At 49.1% G+C, this 21,267-nt stretch overlaps 1 protein-coding gene across 1 annotated transcript in view; it reads left to right on the forward strand.

The window, feature by feature from the left end:
- The window catches only part of KSR1 (kinase suppressor of ras 1), a 47,137-nt gene that overhangs the window by 16,034 nt on the left and 9,836 nt on the right, over positions 1-21,267 (forward strand). The window contains exons 2-5 of the mRNA XM_066333591.1: positions 11,069-11,209; positions 18,838-18,985; positions 19,861-20,266; positions 20,477-20,481. Coding sequence (XP_066189688.1) covers positions 11,069-11,209; positions 18,838-18,985; positions 19,861-20,266; positions 20,477-20,481 — 700 coding nt within the window. The remainder of the gene's footprint in view (positions 1-11,068; positions 11,210-18,837; positions 18,986-19,860; positions 20,267-20,476; positions 20,482-21,267) is intronic.

Genomic DNA, 21,267 nt, shown 5'->3' on the forward strand with positions numbered 1-21,267 from the left:
TTAGAAAGAATGACTCCCAGTAGTGTTTTACATCACACCTGGCAGGAGGTGTAGGAGAGTAGCAGTAGCATTTAGAGTCTCCCACTGTACAGGTGTGGCATTGCAGCTTTCTACAGCATCCTCAGGATCCAGGATTTTCAGTAATGCCTAACTTAGCCGTGTTCCTTTTGGAGAGACCAAGGTGAAGTACTGTAACAAAAGGAGTCGGACAAACCCATGGGTGACCTTTGTATAACGATGCAGAGCTGCTTGGCTGCAGTGAAAAATCTCAGCTCTTGTGGCATGAATTTGTATCCAGCACTCAGAGCTGTCCGCTGGCAGGCAAAGAAATACAACACAGAATCCCTTTGTGTTTCCCCTGCTCCTTGGGAGCAGAGTATTTCCATGACAGACTAGCACGCAGGCTGTTACAATGGCTTTTTCTTTTCTCCTCAGCAGTTTGGGGTTTGTGTGTTTCTGGTCGATGTGAGTCCCTCCTCTGGTCTGAGCAGGGGCAGTGAAAGCCCTGAACCCGCAGCCTGCTCAGCTTCTCTCCAGCACAAAACCCAGGGAGAGGCTTCAAGACAAAAGGGATGTAACTCAGCACAGAGAATGCAAAGGGCTGATGGAGAAGTTTCCTGAAGAGTATTTCCTAAAGAGCCTGTAGAGCATGAAAAGTGAAATGAGAAATGGAATGAAAGCATACAAGTGTATAAAACACTTTTTAGAAATGTTTCTTACAGGCTGATGCTCTGGAAGTTTTTCTGAATTGTGGAAGTGATGGCAAATGTAAGAACTTTGCTGCTCTAAAGGCCTTTTTCCAACTCCCAACTAGAGCCAAAAAGTCAGGCTCAGATTTTTCACAAATTCTGCATAAAATAATTTTTGGACACACAAGCAAAATGATTAAACTCTGATCCTGAACTGGCACATTTTCTTCCATTGTACATTTAATGTAGATTTTTATTAGAAGAATATGTTTTGACAACTTCAGTTTGCTTCCATAGAATTCTTTGAAAATGACAAATTTGGTTTTAGCCAACTGTCACAATACACTTCTCTTAAACGAACAAAACCAAAGGAAAACCAACCCCAACCTCCTGTTCTGCTTGGGTACAGAGACAAATGTGGTGTGAGAAGTTTCTGTGGAAATTCACAAAAGTAATGGATATTGTACCTGCCTGAAAGATGCTGAACTTGGAGCTTGTTATCTTTGTATTTGTGATCTTTTTTCAAGTGCTGATTAAAATCTTTCCAGGCTGCTGTATGATGCCAAGTAGCTATTGCAGAACTGTCTGGTGTGTAGCCAATTGCTGCTTATCAGTCCCCTCTGTATTTTTCCTTATACAACTATTACTGGGTCAGTAGCTGTATTTTCCTCTACTTTTTAAGTGGGCACAACATAGTTTAGGTGAAAGTCTCAAGTCACAAGAAAAAAATGTTCTTTTTGGTGTTGGGAATCTGAGTTCAGGTGTCTGCACTCTAAATCCTGTATTTGTATTTAATTATTGATAGAAACCCCTTATGGTTGCTACAGGCAAATGTGAACCAGTAAGAGAGAGCCCCAAGGAGATTTTTTGAAAAACAAAATGTGAGCAGTGAGCCATGGCAGCTTTCTCACTCAGTGTCTGTGAAAAGAGAAATGTGACCCCAGTCCTTGCCAAAATAGCTCAATTCTTTCTAGCAGAAACCCAATAATTGGGAGCATTTCAGAGAATACAGTTTCTTAGCTGAGATTTCCCAGGGCGCAGACACAGAACGTCTTCAGTTCCAAGACCTGCAACCTGCTCCCACAGAGATTTAACACTTTTCTGTATAAACCTCCTCCCCAGAGCCCAGCACAGCAGCAGTCTGGGGAACTGTATGTGTCACAGAGGAGGGGAAGGTGGAACTCTGGAAGTGCTCGAATAATTGAGCCTAACGAGCAGGATTTGATTTTGTTGTGTTTTCTCCTTCCCTTGGTCTGCTAATAAGCCAGAGAACAATCTGCTAATCTGTCTCATTCCCCAGCCAGTGTGAGAGGACGGTAGAGACTGGAGGTCTGGCTTGTATTCTATTGAGGCTACAGAAAAAGAAATGTGCAAGACAAAAGGAAGATGGTTGGGAAGGCAAGGGGAAGAAAAAATGGGGAAAAGCCTTTGAGATTAGGGGCAGCATCCTGGGCAGTAGAATGCTCCGCTGAAGGAGCTTGGTTCCTTCCCAGACCTCTCAGTTGTGTCCTGGGGAGTGTTCAGGCCTCATGCACGGTGATCCCCGTGAGCTCACTGTCTGTGCCAGCTCGGGGTGCTCAGGACCTGCAGAATGAGGCTTGCAGTGAGGAAAGGGAAGTGCAGGAATATGACGAGGACCTACAATTAGTCATTCTCTTCCTGACCTTGATGAAGGAAATGTCTGGCTTTATATTGTCTGCTGTAAACTCCTTTATTTAGGCTCTGAGTTTACACATGCACAGCTTGTTGGTGTCTTTATTTCCACTTCCTGCACCACCAATCAAATACACCTGAGAGTTCATTCAGAAATGTGTCAGAATGATTAGTGCCATCAAAAAACTATGGAGAATATTCTCTTTAAAAGCACTCTGAAGTTTTGAGTTTTACATGTTAATGGGAGGAGAGACCAGTGGGTTTGCCCAGACAGTGAATAATTCTAGAGAGGCAGAGTATTAGTGTTACATTTGGGCTGCATTTGCCTCTGTAGGGCTTTACAGGGTTGGACAGGAACTGGTTTAGCTGCAGTGCTTTGAGAAGGCCGTGTGGTATTCACAGCAGGGTGAATCCATCAGCCTGCTCAGTGCACCAGCTCCATGAGGGATGGCAAAGCTGAACAGCTCTGTAGGGCAGTGTGAAGTGACAGTACCCTTCAGGAGAGGCCCCAGGCTGGAGGAGGCTGCTGTGCTCTGTGTGGAAGCACAGCTAAGCCTGATGAAGCATGGCTGAGGTGAAGGAGCTCACTGGGTGCTGCAGAGCTGTGAGCTGAGAGCAGAGCTGCAGATCTGGCGTGGCAGCAGCAGGGCTGTGCTCAGAAAATGGCAAGTACAGTTCTTAGTCTTGCAGAATGCTCCCAGTCATTCTGGTACACTTGTGTGTCCTCGGGTTGCAAAGGAAGGGGGGGGCTTTCATTTTTAGTGTTCAGTGGGTGTGAAATCTCTGATCTTTAAGCAGAGGGCTGTTCCTGTAGCTGCATTTAGGCTCAGATGCCTCGCTGGGATTAAATCTTTGAAGAGAATTATGTTACGAGGCTCAGGGAACTACTTGATTGTGTAGTTTCATCCTCCCACTCTTAGCTGGGAAGGCCTCAACTGAGTCTTTACAGCCTCAGTCACTGGGATTGTGAAAAAGAGAAGAGGAGAGAAGAAAAGGAGTGGTATGTGGCCTCCAAGTGACCCAGAAATGATGCTGTCTGCATCATTTGACAAAGCAGAAATAACATACTGTAGTGTTTGGGCAGTGGCTATTGTGTCAGCCTCAGGCATGACTGAGGGTTCAAAGGAAAATCCATCCATCTGCTGTTCCATCTCTCAGTACTGCTCTACCTCTCTGTGCTTGTATTTACCAGTTTCTCCTAAGGCTTCTCCCCCCAGCACACCTTGCCTGCACATTTTCCTGCTGGCCTGTGCTGGGTTTTGCAGGGTTTGTTTAGCAGTGCATTGAGAAACCCTTTCCTTTCCTGTTACAAGCAGGAGCAGCAGGGCTCTGTGGTGGGACTGCCACCCGGGGGCTTTTCCATCCCTGGCATCCTTCTGACACCCTGTGCTCCTCAGAGTCCCTGCTGCTGGGCACCACGGGTTAGGGCAGAGCCCTGAGACAGCTTTCATGGCCGCTTTTCAGAGCTGCTCCTTCACTTTGTACAGATTATTTTTACTCCTTCTTCCTCTTCCTGATTTTTAACGAGGTGCTGCTGCATGGGTTCCTTCAAGTATATTGATATTCCTGAGGTGTTTGTGGCATCCAAAGCAGTGGCACTGTTGTGCAGCCAGCGTTGTTCAGGGGCACTGTGCCTGCAGCCAGCACAGCAGTCACCTGCCCACCAGTGCCTGTGACTGCAGCTGTGTGAGCAGTGCAAGGGGGATAGGAAATGCACCCAAATGAGCAAGAGCTCTGGATACTGCTTCAGCACAGCTAAAACACAGAAGCCAGGCCTCACATTCTGGACAGGTGTTCTGCTCACTGCCAAGCTTCTTGCTGAATGACTCAGCTGGGTTTAAGTAGAGAATGTGAATTCCACAGGCTGCAGGTCAGAGTCTGACGTGTGAGCCTCTTTTTTTCCTCAGATGCCACCTTAAATAAAGCAAATGACTTTGCTGACAGATATTTCTCTGTAATATTTTGTCTGATACCTATTTTACCATGCATGGCTGATGAAAATACAGGTCACAATATCATCCTTTAATAGCTTCAGTTCTGTTGGTTTTTAGGGCAAAGCCATATGGGTGACCAACTGAGTGACCTAATTTTTTAGGATACAAATAATTCCTTGAAATGAAGTGTTTTGCTCCTTTTCCTCTTACTTTGGGTTGTGAATTTTTGCTCCTGTGCAGATTCTGTGCTTGCCTTGGAAAGAGCTGTTTGAATTTCACGCTGATCTCAAGATAGTTTAGAGGTTTGTGAGATTGTGAGACTCCAGCTGAGTGACTCCAGCATTATGTGACTGTTCCTAATGGAAGCACAGATGGGATGGATGGTTTTCTCTGTGGCTGAACGAAGTGTTCTATGAACAGGTTTGGATCAGATTTCACTGCAAACTGAGCATATGTCATGCGAAAAGGGTACAGATCCACTCTCTCCGTTTAAGCAAGCAGATTTGGTTCTAAACCAGTCAAAACCAGGCAGTGGTTCAATTCTCCCTGTACTGGAAAGGGAACACTTCCCACTGTTGTCAGGTATCTTTATACCTACAGGCACAAGGAGGAAATGAGGATTTCTGAGGCTGCAGTTGATGCTGTGCTCAGATGCTGATAACCATCCGGATAGCTGGGGGCATTCAGATGAGTCAGCTGCCCAGAGCCGGAGTTCACAAAGGAGCAGCTCAGTGCTCTGTGGGTTGGGTTGTTGTCAGACCCTCACACTGGAGCAGAACTGCTTTGGATGGGTGGCTGCACAGCACAGAGAGGCCTGTCCCGTGCCTGCAGATCCCTGGCAGAGCTGAGCCTAGGGCTCTGTCCTGTGATCCCCCTGCTCCTGGCTGCTGGGCGCCCTGGGAAAACCTCAGCACTGTTTCTGTGCCATGATGCCTCGGCCTTATTCTGTCCCCTCCTCAGACACTTGTCCTGGTGTATTCCTTGGAGACCCCACACCAGTGTTCAGGCTCAGCAGCACTCTGATCACACCTGAGGCTGCCTGGATTCCTGCTTTCAGGGAAGGTTCTGCTCAGGACTGCTGCATTTCAGCCCCAGCTGGAGAACCCAGGCAGCCCTTCTGCCTCTTCAGTGTTTGCTGTTTCCACCCCTTTGGCCTTCCCACTCGGTTAGTGCGGGATCTGGGAGCCTTCTTATGTCTGCTGTGCTCCTCCCTCCAAAGCCCACAGGGGCAGGGCTGCTTTGGAGGCGTTTCCAAGATACCCCTGAGGTGGGTGGTTCTCGTGGGGAGGGGCTGGTTCCAGGTGTGGGCACCTGCACAGGGCTTTTCTGAGCTCTGCAGAGCCCAGGCTCTGCCCCAGCTCTCCGTGTGCTGTGTAACAGTGACATTCCAGGTCCTTCCCTTGCATGGATCAACCCCACTGCACCCTTTTTTCACTTTAAACTGAATGACGTGGAGAAAGTGCCCTGAAGTGTCCTCACATGCTGCTGCTCTCCCAGTAGCTGCTGAGATCTTTATCAGTTTCTCACATGGTTGCCGAGTATGACTTCAGAGACAAATTTGGCAAGTCCAGCTCTGACCTTTTTATGTTCTCTTCAGTGCTCAGGTGGCCTAGAAAGATTTTTTGGTCTGACATAGGGTTTGTGTATATAATGGCACTGGGAAAAATAGATAAGAGTCAGCTAAAGGTGTGAAGTGAATCCACTTTCACTGGATGCCTTCAGATGACTCATCTGACTTCCCCCAGTGCCCGTGCAGATAAGCTGCAGTTCAGAAGTTTGGTCTTCTGTTTCAGGAGGCAGAGATGCAGAACCTCCCTCACGCTGTGATCCTGATCCAGCCAGTGCAGTGTCCTGCTGCACCAGGAGCTGCTGGGCTGCTTCAGAGAGTGCTCCCTGCCCTCTGGGCTGGTTCTTGGCAGCAGGCTAATAGAGGAGTTCCGTCCAGATCAATTCCTGTCTGAGACAAGATAGATGATTTGCATTTCTCTTAACCACATGCAAGAGCTGGGCCACACATTGATCTGATCCTTTTAAAGCCTCAAGCACCAGCTGGGTAAATTGCAGGGCAGGACTTGGTTGTAGCCTTGGAAGTTTCGGTGTAAGCTCATGTTTATTGTCTCCTCCAGTGCTGCCAGGCTCCCGGAGATTTCATCTCTGGGCACAGGAGCAATAGGATCTGCTTTTGACCATGTGCTTGATTTGTTCCTTAAATCATGACAGTTGTTTGTTTTGGGTATTGCAAAACTTCTCTTCTAAACATTGCATATGTTTCAAGTCAACAAGAAAAGTTGCAGGCTTCACTGAGCAGATTATAGCTTTTGTTGAAGTGTGAAAACATGGCATCTGGTTGTGAAACGTATGATTGAATCAAACTTGGTCTCCAACTGTTGATATTCTGCAGAAATCTTGGCTGGCACTTTGGTATAGCAGTGTCCCTCTGCCTCTCCCCAATCAAGTTGTTTAATTTATAATTTCCATGTGCCATGGTTTCCTTTTTTTTCTTTAACTTTTTGTGGATTGAAAATTATTATTTTTGCTGCATTTATAGAGTATTTCAAGATATTTAGATTAAAAGCATGAGACTAAGCCACTGAAGGCTTCAGAAAAATGGGGAGTCCTCTAGCCTTTGCTCCTTTTTCCATGTTTATTTGGATCAAGTGCATTGAATTCAGACTGAGTTTTGACCAAGTGCAGAAGCTGCAGTAGTCTAAGTTTAATGCTTTTAGTGACTCTGGAACAAGATGCTGCTTTTCTAAACATGAATAAAGCATAATTGACCAGAAGCTGGGGAGAGTTGACCCCCAAATGCATGACACTTGATTTCTCTGGTTAGACACCATAACTATTAACATTCTCTGGCAAATGAAGAATGTGATCAGTTAACCAGAGGTCAGAAATACTTGGGCTGCAGTTTGTTAACAGAATTCTTCCAGCTCTTCCTCGTAGTATCTCCTGAATTCTGCACCCCAGTGTCAGTGATCTGCTTTTACAGATGCTTTCCTGTGCCATGCCTGCAGAAGTGCACTGAAAAACTTGTTTTTCAACAGGGGCATTTGCTTTTTGTTTATTGTCCTCTAAAGTCCCAAGTGTTGGCCGGGGGTCATGGATATGGCAGACTTGTATCTCAAGAGAGCTGCTGTTTATTTTGCAGAAATAAATAAAAAAGTACAAGCTTGGCAGTTTTCTCCTAAACTTCTTGGACTTGCTTCTCATCTGTGCTGTAAAGGGACCTTTTAAAGGTGCTGTAAGGAGATGAACATGCATCCAGGAGCACGTGGCAGCGTGTGCCCTTCTCAGAGCAGTGAGGCCTGGTGTCCTGGCCATCAGCTGCACCAGCAGAGCAGCAGGGCTCTGTCCTGGAATCCGTGATTTGCTCCAGCTGCTCTGTATCCTGCCTCTGTTCTTGTCCTTTCCCATCTCTCTGGGTTCGAGGCAGTTGGAATATTGCTGTTTCTGGTGTGGGCTTTGCCAATTGTGATGAGTAGGACGTGCCATTTAGCAAGCAGGCAGTGAGTAGCTACTATTGGCTTTATCTCAGTCTAGTTTGTGGTTGGAGACCTGTGTGCTGGTTGTGGGTTTTTATGTGCGTCACTGAACCCAGAAATTTTATTATATTCTCAGAAAAGGGTTTTGCAACAGCTCAGCTATTAAAGCCAAACCATGTAGTTTAGTAAAGAGTCTGGGCAGGAAACAACAAAATGAAATTCATCCTAGGGGAGAAGCGTGGTGCATGTAGGCTGGGAAGAGAATGCAAATACACTATTTATAGGACTAGGGGAAAACAAATTTGGACTTGAGGAGCAAATGCGAAGGAGTTATCCGGGAAAAACCAGCCTTGGCCCTCTGAGACACTCAGACCTGCCCTGCCAGAGTGCTCACAGTGCTTATCCATTTTGGAGAATTCGTTACGTTCCAGCAAAGAAGAAAAGTTTGACATTGAAATCCGTGCTGCACAGAGTCCCCTCCAGCAGCGTCCCTTAGCAGTTTATGCCATGGATGATGTTCGGGAAGGGGAAATACTTGAAGCAGTATTTTTTAAGCAGTACATAAAGAGCTGAGGCCGGAGCCTGCTGCAGGGAGCCCCTGCAGGGAGCAGGCAGAGCTGCGTGCAGGGAGAAGGGGAGGGATGAGTGCGTTTGCTCCTGATCAGACAGGATCCGTCAGTGCAGAGCCAGGAGTGCAGCCAGCTCTGTGCTCTTACTCATGTGATGCTTCTGGTGTTACTCTGAGCTTGGCCTGGAGAACTTCTGTGAGGAGTGCAAAGGCAGTGGCAGTGCCTCGGCAGTGTCCTGCCCCGAGCAGCGTGCTGTCCTCGTGACACTGCCGCTGGAGTGGGATAACGTGGGGCACACACTCTCTCTATCGTTTCTTTTACATAATTTGTGCTTTTTCATTTATAAATAGATGTTAAGCCCTCCTTCCCTTCCACTGTGGTTTTTGGAACAGATTCTGACACTTCCATTGCCTGCAGTTCCCTGCTTTATTCTGGATCATGTGCTACTTCTAGGGCATTTGCCTGTAATTAGTGTTCCATATAAGCGTGGAGCTCTGGCTTTACAGAGTATGCTGATAGCTCATCCTTCTTCCAGGAAAAACAAATCTTGCCTGATGGGAGATCCTACACTAAAATAACAGATTACAGTCAGACTGCAGAGCCGAGCTGCTGCTTTACACACAGACCCATCGGGGCTGGCTGTACCAGTTCCAAAATCACTGTGCAATCTCGCCTCTGGCCCTGGGTGCTCCGCAGCCCTGAGGCGTGCCCAGGAATGGGAGGGGTGAGGTGAGCCAGGGGCAGCAGCAGGAACATCCCGCAGTGCCCTGGGAATTCCACACAGAGGGCTCACAAACACGCTGAGCTGTTTGCCTGGGGCTGGGTGTTGTGGTTGTGTATCAGAACTCTTGTCGTCATCGGCCCTTCCCTCGAGTGGCCTCTGGAAAGAGACAAGGTTTGGGTGATTTCTCTCTTCCTTCTCTTTTCCATGACATAGCGATTGCACAGTTGGGAAGCTGTTTTTCATTTGTGTAGGCTGATCTTTGGCATACTGGGGGCTGTTGAGTCTACAAACTTCCTGCAGCCTCTTCTTTCTTCTTTCTGCCTGTCCTGAGGGCCCCTTGCCCATCTGCTCATCCCAGCCTGCCCAGTATCAGTGTCCATAGAGGGGAAAAGCACCCTGAGAAGAAAGAAAATGTAAACCAGGCCCTGAGCAGGAAAGTGCTTGGGGACAGCACCTCCCTGCTCCTTTCTGCATGGCAGTGAAGAGGAGCACCCTGCGGACAGGCTGCCGTGGGAAGGGACGTGTGACAGGGAGAAAGCAGAAGCTGGTGACACGTGTGTGCCCCTGGCTGCCTGGGGCTGCTGGAGGGTCCCAGCTGCCCTGCTCCAGGGCCAGGGGAGCTCAGGGCAGGGCACAGCCCAGGGCCTGTGCTCAGAGAGGGCAGCCAGCAGCACAGCCAGCAGCCTGTGCCCGTCACACAGGGCCCAGCACACGGCACACGGGGCAGGGACAGAGCCCTGGCTGGCCCCTGCCTGGCACACAGCAGCGTGGCAGCCACTGGGGCCCAGCCCTGCTGAGCCCACGGCCAGTCCCTCCTGAGGCTGCCCTGCTCTGGCCAGAGGAAGCACACAAGGGGGGAAAAAGGAAGTGCTGCAGCCCCTTTGTTTAAAAAGAGGTACTGAGAACGAGTGATTGGGATTCCCAGTTCCTTGTAGGTCTGGTGCTCCAAAGCCGTGTTGGGAAGTTGTGGTGGAAAGGCTCCTCTGGTTTCAGCAGGTCAGAGTGAGAATGCAAAGGGATGGCTGAGTTTCTAGGACATGGCAGTCCTGGGTTGCCTCTCCTGGGAATGGCAGTGCTTTGCATCGCTCTGGGCATTGCAGGAATTGGAATCACTTGGGTAGTCACACACTTTTTGACGAATCTCAAACTGCAATGGCACTGCTGTCAGAATTCAGTGTGTGGGCAGAGAAAAACTTGTTATACCTGGCAGTTGTAAGGAATAGATTGCTCATTAGACATACTCCCAACTAACTTCATAGGAAAGCACTTAAACTGTAAGGGGAGACACATTATAATGGTCAAAGAATCCATGTTTGTTTTTTCCTTTGCATTTTCAGTCTGATCATGTCCCAAATGCTAAAATTTGTTGACTAAGAGCAAGTTTTGATTTATAAATCATGGATCAACTAACTTGCTTTGAGGCATTGTTTTGTTAGGAAGGTTTTGAAGCTTAAGCCTGCCTCATGGGAATGTGTGACACAGTGAGCAGTCTTTGGAGAGTATTTTCTTTTTGATAAGCAAATACAAGGCACAAATAATGCTCCTTTTCACTGTTTTATTCTTCTGTGCCTGAAGTGAAGAATTCTGTGTAGTGCATTTGCCATGAGACGGTCAGGTGATAAAAGCTTTGGAATAAAACTTTGGAATAGAAAATGTGCAGCAATCATCTAGTCCAACTGCCTGAATTTTTGTTCTTTTAAGTTAGCTGCTTTTAATGTTGGTTTTGTAATAGAAATGCCCGTCAGATAATGGGCCCCAGAGTCTTTGGGTACTTTGGCTATTCCTACCTCAGAACTGCTGTTGGTGGGGTTTAGAGCAGGTCCTGCGTGCTGCTGAAATGCTGGAAAGCAAAGATGCTCAGTGTGAGGGAAGGGCCCCGCATGGATGTCCCTGGGCGCTCCTAGGAGGATGTCACCCGTGTGTCACGAAAGAGCCCCGCTGAGGAGCCAGCAAACACAGCCCGGGCGGGGTCAGCCGTGCCAAGGAAGCTCAGTGTGCTCTCTGGGTCCCGCAGGTGAAGCTCATCGACTACATCCACCGGCAGCGGCAGTGCAAGCTGAGCGTGCCCCTGAGCGACCGCACGGCCGAGCTCAACAGCTACCCCCGCTTCAACGACTGGCTGGACATCGTCAACGTCAGGAAGGAGGTGGTGCAGGTAAGGAGGGCACAGCCCTCACACGGGCCCTGCTGTCCCCTCGGGACATCCACAGCTGCTGCTGGCTCTGACGGCCACGGCAGGCCTTCAGCACTTACTGCCTTTTCTATACTAGTGGCCCTGTGCTGCACTGCCTCTGCGGCCAGCATGAGCCACAACAGGACCATCCTACACAGACACACAGAGCTCACTGCACTGACAGCTAAACAAGGCAGAAAAGGCCTTTTCTATTCTTTTTCCCATTTGTGCCTCTGCAGGCCAGGTCACAGTGTTCTCATTCAGTTTCCTTTGATCGTTAAACAACCAAAAATTTTCTTTGACCTCAGCAGGAATCTGTCTGGGTGAAAAATTCCACAGATTTCCATGGAAGTTATTCTAGCTTGGTTCTGATGTAACTAAGTGGTCTCTGGTGAAACAGGGTGGGTTCAGGACACAGTTGTTCCTTTTATTTCCTACTGTTCATTTTGAATGTGATGCTGGTGTTGCCTTCCAGCCCAGCAAGGTTTTGGGTGGCACAGCCAAAGGTGCAGCAGTGACAATGAGAGGACAAAAGCAGCTTGTTGCCGTGGCCAAACTGCCAGGCTCCCAGCTAGTGTTGGTTTCTAAGGTTACTGGAATTGCCTGAGTCTAAAAGAATGTCTTTGTAGCTCTTTTATAAATCCTTTGTGATGCCTACAGAACGGAGAGGGGGGCAGGGAAAAGGTGAAGAGAAGCAGGGAGGGAGGTGGACAGTTCAAATCTGCCACATCCTGCTAATTCAGGGAGCAGAGAGGATTGAGACTGCCCTTCTCTATGTGTGGTCACTAAAAGGGGTGAACAAATTCGGGTTTGGTCTAAGGCAGAAAGAATTTTCCATATCTTTATTATTTTGGTTCGTGCTCTCTTGCTGCCCCCTCCCCAGCAGTGTCCAATTGAATGAACTCTGTTCCTGCCGGGACAGAGCTGTAAGAAGTGTACAAAGCACTGAAATTCCTCTGGGATTCCAAATGTAGGGTTATCTTTCAAGGGTTCTGCATCCATTTCATGCAGCTGCGGGCAGCTTCTGTAGCACTTCTATTAGCTGGACAGCAGAACTGCAACACCCTGTGGGTCATTAAAATAATGTCTGACTAGGCTTGCTGGAACAGGCTGTGAGCTGGGGGAGTGGAAATAGCTGGGCTAATAAACTAAGTGCTCTGCTCTTGCAGTGATTTTTTTTTTTTTTTTTGGTCCTGTTATTTCACTGCTCAGAAAATAGCTGTGCAACCAGTGTTGGTGTTGGACACTGACATCAGCACAGTGCTGAGAGCTGTCTGGGATGAGTTAACTTTCAGAAATGTCTCAGGTATCATGGGATCATTCCTGCTGTTGTCTAGATTTCATACAGCATGTTGAACTACATTTCAGCTGGAAGTTTTCACAATGGAAATCACTGACAGAAGGAGCTTTAATAGGTTAGGTATTACAAAATCTGGAGTGTTGTCTCGCTCCGTGCACACAGTGCCTGTGACAGGATGGGGAGGAGCCTTTGCAGACAGGGGAGAGCAGGTCTGTGAACATGGGGACCCTTGAGTGGTTCTGGCTCTGTGCTACTGGGAGCAGCTTCCCATCTCTCAGATACTGTTAGCTTGCTGTAAAATGGAAAGAGCCAGGCTGGGTTTTCTTCTTAAGGCTTCCAGAAAACGGTGCAGAGAGAAGGGAAAACTGCGCAAGTGTCACAGTGTGTTCACATGGCACATAGCCCTCTCTTCTTGCGCCTTGTAGGCTCTGAAACTAGTTGGAGAGGTTGCCAAGTACCTGTGGAGTCTTAGAAGAGCTGCCTCAGAGCCCTGCCCTGGGCACCTCTGAGAGCTGAACAGAACAGTAGGTCTGGCACAGGAGGAGGTGCAGTGGAGGGCTCTCTGTGCTTGCTGCTTGTCAGGGTACAAATCAGGAGAAAGGCCCGAGTTCATGGGGGTTTTGCCTTTTTAAATGGCTCTGATTTCCCTCTGCATTTCTAGTGCTGCTGGAGGGATTTTCAAGACTGTGCTAATCTGTGACATAACACCGTTGAAAAGCAGCCTAATAGCAGGAGTTCTTTAGCTCAGCGGTGAGAGGAACAATGCTCTGTTTCTCTGTCTCCCCTCCCCTCCCCTCACTCCCCCCAGTCCTCTCCCAAATAAAGCTGCCATGCAGGGAAACACAGAAGCTCCCAGGCTCTCCTGTCAGAAATAGAGCAGCAGCTCCAATTTAGAGTATCTGCTGACTCCTCTGCTCCCGAGTGAAGACTATTTTTGCTCAGTGACTCGCTCTAGACATTATGAAGCTCGAAAGCTCTGGTGATTATAATCGCTGGGCTCCTTTATTTCTCTGAAAACCTATATTTAAAAGGAGCATAATGAGTGCTTGTCCAGCCCTTTAGTTGTGGAGGAGATTACAGCAGTAACAATGCAGTGCTTGTGGCGCTGGGCCACGGCTAAAGGCGCCGAGAGCGCGGACAGCGGCGAGCCGGTGACGCTGCGCCGGGTGCGAGGGCTGGGCTGTGCCCACCCCCAGGGCCTGCAGGTAGGTCTGGGATCCTCTTTGCTCTCTGCCAGTGCGGCTTCTCAGGGCTCAGGAAACCCCCACCCCAACCTGGGCTATTTCTGTGGCTTTGTGCTCTTCCTCTCATCGGTTGCCAGACAGATTTTTATCATAGAACGTGGTAGCAGGCCCTGCTTTGGAGCTGGGATGGTGTGGTGCTGTAACTTGGTTTTTAAGTATTTTTCTAGGGGATGCCGGAGTCCTTGTTTTTGCCTAGGAGTTCTAGAGATTGATTAATTCTAGAGAGCGATTGTATGTGTAGTTTAATACCAAAAATCATGTATAAATGTTTAAATATGGTGGATTGAAAGGGGGCAAAGAGGTACTTGAACTGAGACCTAGAAAAGACAGCGCAAGGAGCCTTACAGACAGAAGGTGTGTTTATGCTATGTAGTCTTCTCAAGTGGGTAAAAGTTGCTCTGAAAATGGTCCTAGAAAAATACATTGATCTGGGTTGTCCTGCTTGCCTTGGGAGCTGGAGTCAGGAATTGGGAGGGGGAGTGGGAGGGAAGGAAGATAAGAACAGAGTGCTGTATCTACTCTAGAACTCTTGAAAGAAGTGTCTTGCAGAGCTATTTACTGGGTTCTGAGCTTGGAGCATGGCTACCAAATAGAAGAGACTAAAAAAAAATTCTGTTGGCTTATTTTCTTCAGCACAGAAAGTGACTTTCTCTGTCTTTATCCTTGTGCTTCCCAGAAACATAACTATTGTATTTGTCCCACATGTAACTTGTCACTGCCTTAAAAACTAACTTAAGAACACAGTCATCTTCTTATCATCTTCTGAAGCAAGTCTGGGCCAGCCCTGCTGGCTGTGGAGCAGGGGTGCCAGTCAGTCAAGCTTGGAAAGCTGTTTTTAGAGAGGATAACTGTCATGCACAGGGAGGGGCACATCCTGCCCCAGGGTCTGCTGACCCCGAGCAGGGCTGTGCCACCAGGGAGACTGGGAGCAGGTGGAACAGGGCTGTGGTGGGGCTGCTTTGGGGCTGTTCCTTCTGGGAATGGATCTGAGTCCCAGTTGTACCCTCGTCCCCTGTTCTGGGATACCTCCTGGCTGCCTGTGCAGCCCATCCCTGGTCAGCACTGAATTGTCTCCCAGGAACCTCCTACTGCCCTGTGAAAATGCTGCTGTCAGGGTGAGCCACGGGCCTGGGGCTGCTGCTGTGAGCCCGTGGCAGAGGGTTCTGTCTGCTCAGGGTGGCCCAGCTTGTAGCAGATCTGTCACTGGAGAGCTGGGAGGGGTTTTTGTCAGTGCATCCCTTGGATGGGGGATAGAAGAGGCAGATCTGCCTACGCCTATCAGGTTTCCACAGCTGTATCCTCTCATCTTTTTCTGTCAGCATATCTGCATGAACAGGCCGTGAGGACCGTGGCCATTTGCTGGGGATTTCCATGGGTCTGGCAGCAGGAGCTCTGGCTGCCCCACCAGATAGCAGAGATCCTGGATGTGCTAATTGTGTGTATGCAAATTAACTCTGTCCCACAGGCTTCCTTGAGCTAAAATTCCTTCACTGTTCAGCTGAAGGCCCCATCTCAGTATAAACACCACTGCCAGGGCTCCCCTTCCTTGCCAAGGGCTCCAAGTGCCCCCTGCAGCCTTGGGCACTGGGAACCCTTCATGGCTTCAGGGCTGCCCAAGGGGTCTGCCACTGCTACACCTGCCTGCCACAGAAGAGTAATGACAGCAGCTCTCCTGTCCCCACAGAGCCAGCTGGACAGGGTGGCCTGAGCCTGTCAGCTCCTCTCCAGCCTCTGCTGCCAGGTGGAACAGTGAGGAGGGTGATGTTAGGTGAAACCGTGGCCTGTTTATGCTCACAGCTTAATGCAAGCTGGAAATTTCAAGTGAGAGGCTTTCCAGAATGCCCATAAAATCTCCAGGAATTTAATAATACAACAATTTTTTCAGTACCTTCATTGCTGGGCACCAGAAAAACCAGTGCAAAATAACAACTAGCAGGCACAAGATGTTCTTAAGAGCATCCTTACATTCTTTGCTTAGAGCTATCAGTGGGAATTTAAGCACCTTATGTAATGGGCTTTCTCTTGTAGCATCTGCTGCTTCACGGGAGGATGATTGGAGAGGGAATGTATTGATTTAAGAGGAGGCATTTGGGGCCTTGACAACTGTCCAGCTTTACAGGAAGAGCTGTGGCTACTGGGTCGAGGAGCAGGTCAGGCTGATTTTGCAGAGTGCCTGCAGCAGCATTAGCTACGTAGGCTTATCTGCAGGGTGGAATCTTTACCAAAAATAACCCCTCCACTGTGTTAGATACCAGCATTTTTGCCATGTTTTGGGGATTTAAGTTGGACACCAGACAAGATTAAAGACTCTTGTGAACTCTTCACCCTGACTAATTGAGACTGACCCTTGGATGGCTCCTTGGATGCACTGGCACTCACTTTTCTCTCTGTAGACATGTGCACCATGAAGTGCAGTCTGTGTCTGATAAGCAGGAGGGCTTTAGGGAAAAGTCCTCTTACCTGTTGCAGGGAGGAACAATTTCCTGCTTTGGACTTTTTAGCATCCCTTCTGCTGAGCAGTGCATGGTTAGGCTTTAGATTTTGCTGGCAGTTATGAGGTGCTGAAGATTGAAAGCAGATTCTGTCTTTTCCTGCTTTTTCTCTCATTCTCTCATGACCTTATTAGTAGAGTACTGTCTGAATATCTTGAAGCTCTCCCTGTCAAGACAAGGTGTGCCCAGGGAGGTGGTGTTGAGCTTGGTCCTAATGCAAGCCTTTAATCTGCATTTTTAAAGCTGTTTTTTTAAAAAGCCTCAGCACCCACTGAAGAAGCGGTTAAAGAGAGGTCAGCTGGACCCACATTTCTCCCCCTCAGTGGAGAAGAGTGGGAGTAACCCCTGTGCAAGGGCCCAGAGCTGCACTGAGGGCCCAGAGCCCCCCATGTGCCCCTGAGCAGGGGCCCTTCTCCCCCCAGAACAGCTGAGCCAGGGCAGCAGCAGAACCTGTTTGGGAGCCACCCTGAACTAGTGACCCTCCTCACTGTCACACTGCCTGGGGGGTGACACACAGCCAAGGCAGAGCAGGCCAATCTTACAGGGATCAGGTTGACCAGTTTTATATTAAGCCACCACATATGTGCAGCACATGAGTGGCTGTTTAAAGAAAGCCTCTTACTTCCCCTCCCTCCCCCTCTTTGAAGGCTTATTTCTTTTGTCGCGTGTCATGGGGGCTGGCAGCAGGTTCACAAAGTCTGAGCTCTCCCAGCTCAAGGTCATTGGGATTGTTTAAATATAATCTCCTTTTCTGTACTTTCTACTTCCCTACAACTTGCTGTTGTGTCTTTCTTAAACTCCTGAGCAGAAGAGGAGCTTGGGCTGTGTGTGTGGGTGCAGCCCCTGGGGCAGGGAGTGTGTGAGAGTGGGCTGGGGGTGCAGAGCTGGGCCTTGTGGGGACCATCACACACCACTCAGCTCTGGGCAGAGACTGACACTGTCCTCCAAGGGATGAGGCAAAGGAAGAGTGCCCTGACACTTCTAAAGACATCAGTTGCTTGGCATCTTAAAAAAACCTGTTTTCTCTGCAGCCTGGAAGGTTTGAATCCTTGCTCCAGCTTTGAAGGTTGGTTCCTGCCACAGAACAGGCATTGGAGAAATCAGATCTCCAGCAGTGCTGCCACCAGTCCCACCCCAGCTGGGCCTGCATTCCAGCTGCCACTGGCTGGGGTGGGAAAGCTCTGCTCACCCCAGGAAACCAGCTAACCTACTAACAGCTCTGATAAATTCCTGGTTACATGTGTGCAGGAAAGCTTGGGAAGTGAGAGGGATCCTGGGTGATGGGACTGCTTACTGCTCATTTAAATTCCTGGCCTCCCCTTGAGTCAGCTGTGTTTTGTGTTTCATCCAGTTCAGGGCATGTGACAGAAGATGCAGGATGTGTTTCTTAGACATCTGCCCTTTCTTAATGTATTCCTTTTCTCTGCTCCATGCCCCGGTTACTAAAATTGGAAACTCTTTGTGTTGCCACCTATAAAGCTCCAAAGGCTGGGGCTGTTGAGCACTGTCACAGCTCAAAGTCCTGCGTCAGCTCTCAAAGAAAGAGTCTGGGTTAAGAAAGATGCAATTGTCAAAGGACATTCAACACACTCACGTCTGCATTTGAGTCGGAAGTGGGGTTTAAGGACTAGAGGATTTCAAGCTTTTTGTTTCACCAAGCAGAGAGACACAATTTTGATTTCCCCTTCAAGGTTCAAAGCCTTTTATATAGCTTGATTCCAGGAGCTGAAACTTTAGGATAAAGGCCAAATATTGTGAAATTTGTGATCTCATTGTGAGACTAGGCAACAGGGAGGTTTGTTTAGGCAGAACTTTTCAGGGAAATTCCTGGGTATCTGGGCTAAGTATCCTGGTTTTGTTTATTAACCACAATTGCTGCAGACTTACACTGGAAACATTTGAATGGGGGAGGCGGGAGAGACACAGCTCAGTGCTGTGTCAGGAAATACCAGATCATTTTGTGCTTTCCAGGCTCTTGTATCTTTTGTGTCTGCCCAATCTGAACCTTATCACTGTGGGGCTTTGGTGTATTAAGATGTAGAAGGAGTCCAGCACAGATATCTCTCCAGGCAGGATACGGGTAAGGCTGGTTCTCTGATGAAGGAAAAACTGCTTGAGGAGGAGGCCACTATCTTTGTCAAAACATTTCTTTTTTGTTCAAATAAAGAAGCAATTTTCCTCACTGTTTCTGCTGTTCACTTCAGTACGGAAAAGCCAAACATCCTTATCTGACACTTTTTCAGGTTTTAGACCTGTTTTATTTCTGACTCTATTTTTTAATGAAAAAGTTCAGTTTCATTAGTAGCTTTACAAAAATTTTCCACAAGGGGAGAAGAATATTTCAGTGGCCTGTAATCCTAAGTGGAACAGCAGAGGATGACCAGTCCCAGAGGTGCAGAGCACACTCACACCCCGGGGAGAGAGCAGCTGTGGGCACTGCTGGCCCTGCCAAAAGGATGGGCCATGAGTCAGCCCAGGCACTGAGACAGTGCCACTCCTGAAAGGGCACAACAGGTGACACTCTTACTCATGCACACAGAGTAACACAAAGGGTCTCCTCTTGTTCTCCTGCAGAGGATACCGGAGGAGCTGACCCTGGATGCCTTACTAGAAATGAATGAGTCCAAGGTGAAAGAGACAATGAAGAGGTGTGGGGCCAGAGATGAGGAGTGCTCCAGGCTCAACGGGGCCCTGAGCTGCCTGCGGAAGGTGACAGAGTCAGGTACAGACTGCCTTCTTCTCCCGTGGAGCTGGTGTCCCAGCAGCCAGCCCCATCTGCTGTCCCAGACACTGTTTGGGGGTGTTCTGTAACCATGCTCAGCAATGGCTCTGGGCTGTGCACAAAGGGCACTGATCAAACCTGTCTAGAGCTGTTAATTGGGCTTGGTTTGGACATCAGGTAGAGAAATAAATGGAAATAAATGTATGTAGAATCCTCTCCTACTCAGTAGACTATATCCTTATTAACCCTTCCTGTTCAGAGTTGTGTCTAATGCTCCAGTTCCTTCTCCAAGGGTCAGTACACATCCTTGACTTACTTAAATACAACCAGATTCCTTGTAGGTGATGCCTTCCCCAAATATTGCCAGCTCAGAGACAAACCTTTCCCCAGCACTTCCACAGGGACTGTAAAATCTGTTTGTACAAGAGCCTCTCCCAGCAGACTGGTACTCACATGCACCACATCTTTCTTTGTTATCAATCTGTCACTGAAAGGTGATGATTCCTGTTGGTATTATGACAGTCCATCCATTTACAAATCATAAAGATTAGTTAATGGAAAAAGTCAGCAAACAGCTCAGTCTCATGTTTCCTTTTTTCTAATCTTTCTTGTCCCAGGCTGTCAAATATTTCCCATCCACACTGTATAAACCAGTGCTCAGGAGTCACGGCATTCACCTCTTAGAAAGCAATGGCATTTTAAAAACCCGAGTACCTGTCTCTCAAAAGCTCAGCTCAGGCCCTGTGCAGTGTTCCCAGCCCGGGGCCGTGCCGGGCTCAGGGGCGATGCTGCCGGGTGAAAGGGGCACGCAGAGCCCTGCCCGGGAGCCCCGAGCAGTGCCGTCCCCGGAGCACTAACGCCGCTCCCTTGCACAGGAGGGGAGCCGAGGGACGACGTGCCGCTGGCCGTCCCCGAGCGCCGGGACAGCTCCTGCTGGCCGCCGGACGCCGCCTGGCCGCCGTGCGCCCCGGCCAAGGGCGGCCAGCAGCAGCCGCGCTCCGCCGCGCCGCCCTGCGAGCCGCCGGCCCCGTGTCCCTCTGCCGAGACGCTGCTGGAGGCGCTGGTGCTGCCCGGCGGCCGGCCCCGGGCCCCGCACAGCATCACCGTCACCCCGCCTGCCACGCCGCAGCCCAGGCGCCGCCACCGCCTGAAGCCGCCGCGGACGCCGCCGCCCCCCTGCCGAAAGGTGTTCCAGCTGCTGCCCAACTTCCCCGCCCTCACCAGGAGCAAGTCCCACGAGTCCCAGCTGGGCAACAGGATAGACGAAGTTCCTCCAGTAAAGTAAGTTCCCTCCCAGACCCGAGCTGGCAGAGGCTGCCCGATGTGGGCAGGGGAATATTGACAGTGCAGCACCCCCGGGAGCCTGTGCAAGGCCAGAGGTGTCTGTAAACCTGACAGCACATGCTGCAGCCAGCAGTTCTGCTCTAGCAAAGCCTCTACCTGTCACAGGAACATCGGTGCCTAAAAAAATACATCTTTTCTTCTTTCTAGGTTCGGTAAGAGATTCTCAGAGGTGTGTCTGCAGTGCCTTGCTGAGAGAGAAGAACCTGTGCTTGTCAGCTCCCTGTGGCCGTCCCTGGGCAGCCTCTGGAGGTTCTCCACAGGCCCTCCCATCCCAGAGCTTCTGTTAACTGAGCAGGAGCTTGGCCTGCCACAGAACCGCAGGGTTTTACTTGGTTGCACCTGGTATATTCTAAGATGACACAAGCAAGGCCAAGGAATGCTGATGTTTCAAGGGTTAAAGCCAGGGGGTGCTTATCTGTGTCCTCAGACAGCTGGCACTGATGCCTCTTGGGACAGGAATTTCACATCTAACCATTTAGTGCTTTTGCCTATGCAGTGCCCAGTGTCTCTGCAATGGGGTTAAGCAGTGTGCAGCTTTCTGAGGAAATGTGGGGTGTCCCCTCTGTGCTGAGGAGTCTGTTCATATGGGTGATGGCTGGCAGGAGCAGGGCTGGGTTTCTCCAGGGCCACTGGGAGTTCTGTCCTGAGGTGTGTCCCAAATGCAACCTGTAACCTTGAAAGCTAATGGAGAAAGATTGGAGCAGTTTGGAAAGTGTCCAAGTATTTAAAAAGAAGTATGAAAGTCCAAATAAGGATATTATAGCTCTGCACATACAGCTAATGCCCTTTAAAACAAAAATCTCAGGAATTACTTTCAGAAATAGAAAGATTATAAAATGAAAATATCAGCAGAAATCTGAGCATTTCCCTGGGGAGAGTGAGATAATCGGTGCAATAAATGAAAAAAGGCATTAGAATAAATTCAAACAGAAATGCAG

Source organism: Sylvia atricapilla, chromosome 20 (assembly GCF_009819655.1).
Source record: "Sylvia atricapilla isolate bSylAtr1 chromosome 20, bSylAtr1.pri, whole genome shotgun sequence".
Lineage (NCBI taxonomy): Eukaryota > Metazoa > Chordata > Aves > Passeriformes > Sylviidae > Sylvia > Sylvia atricapilla.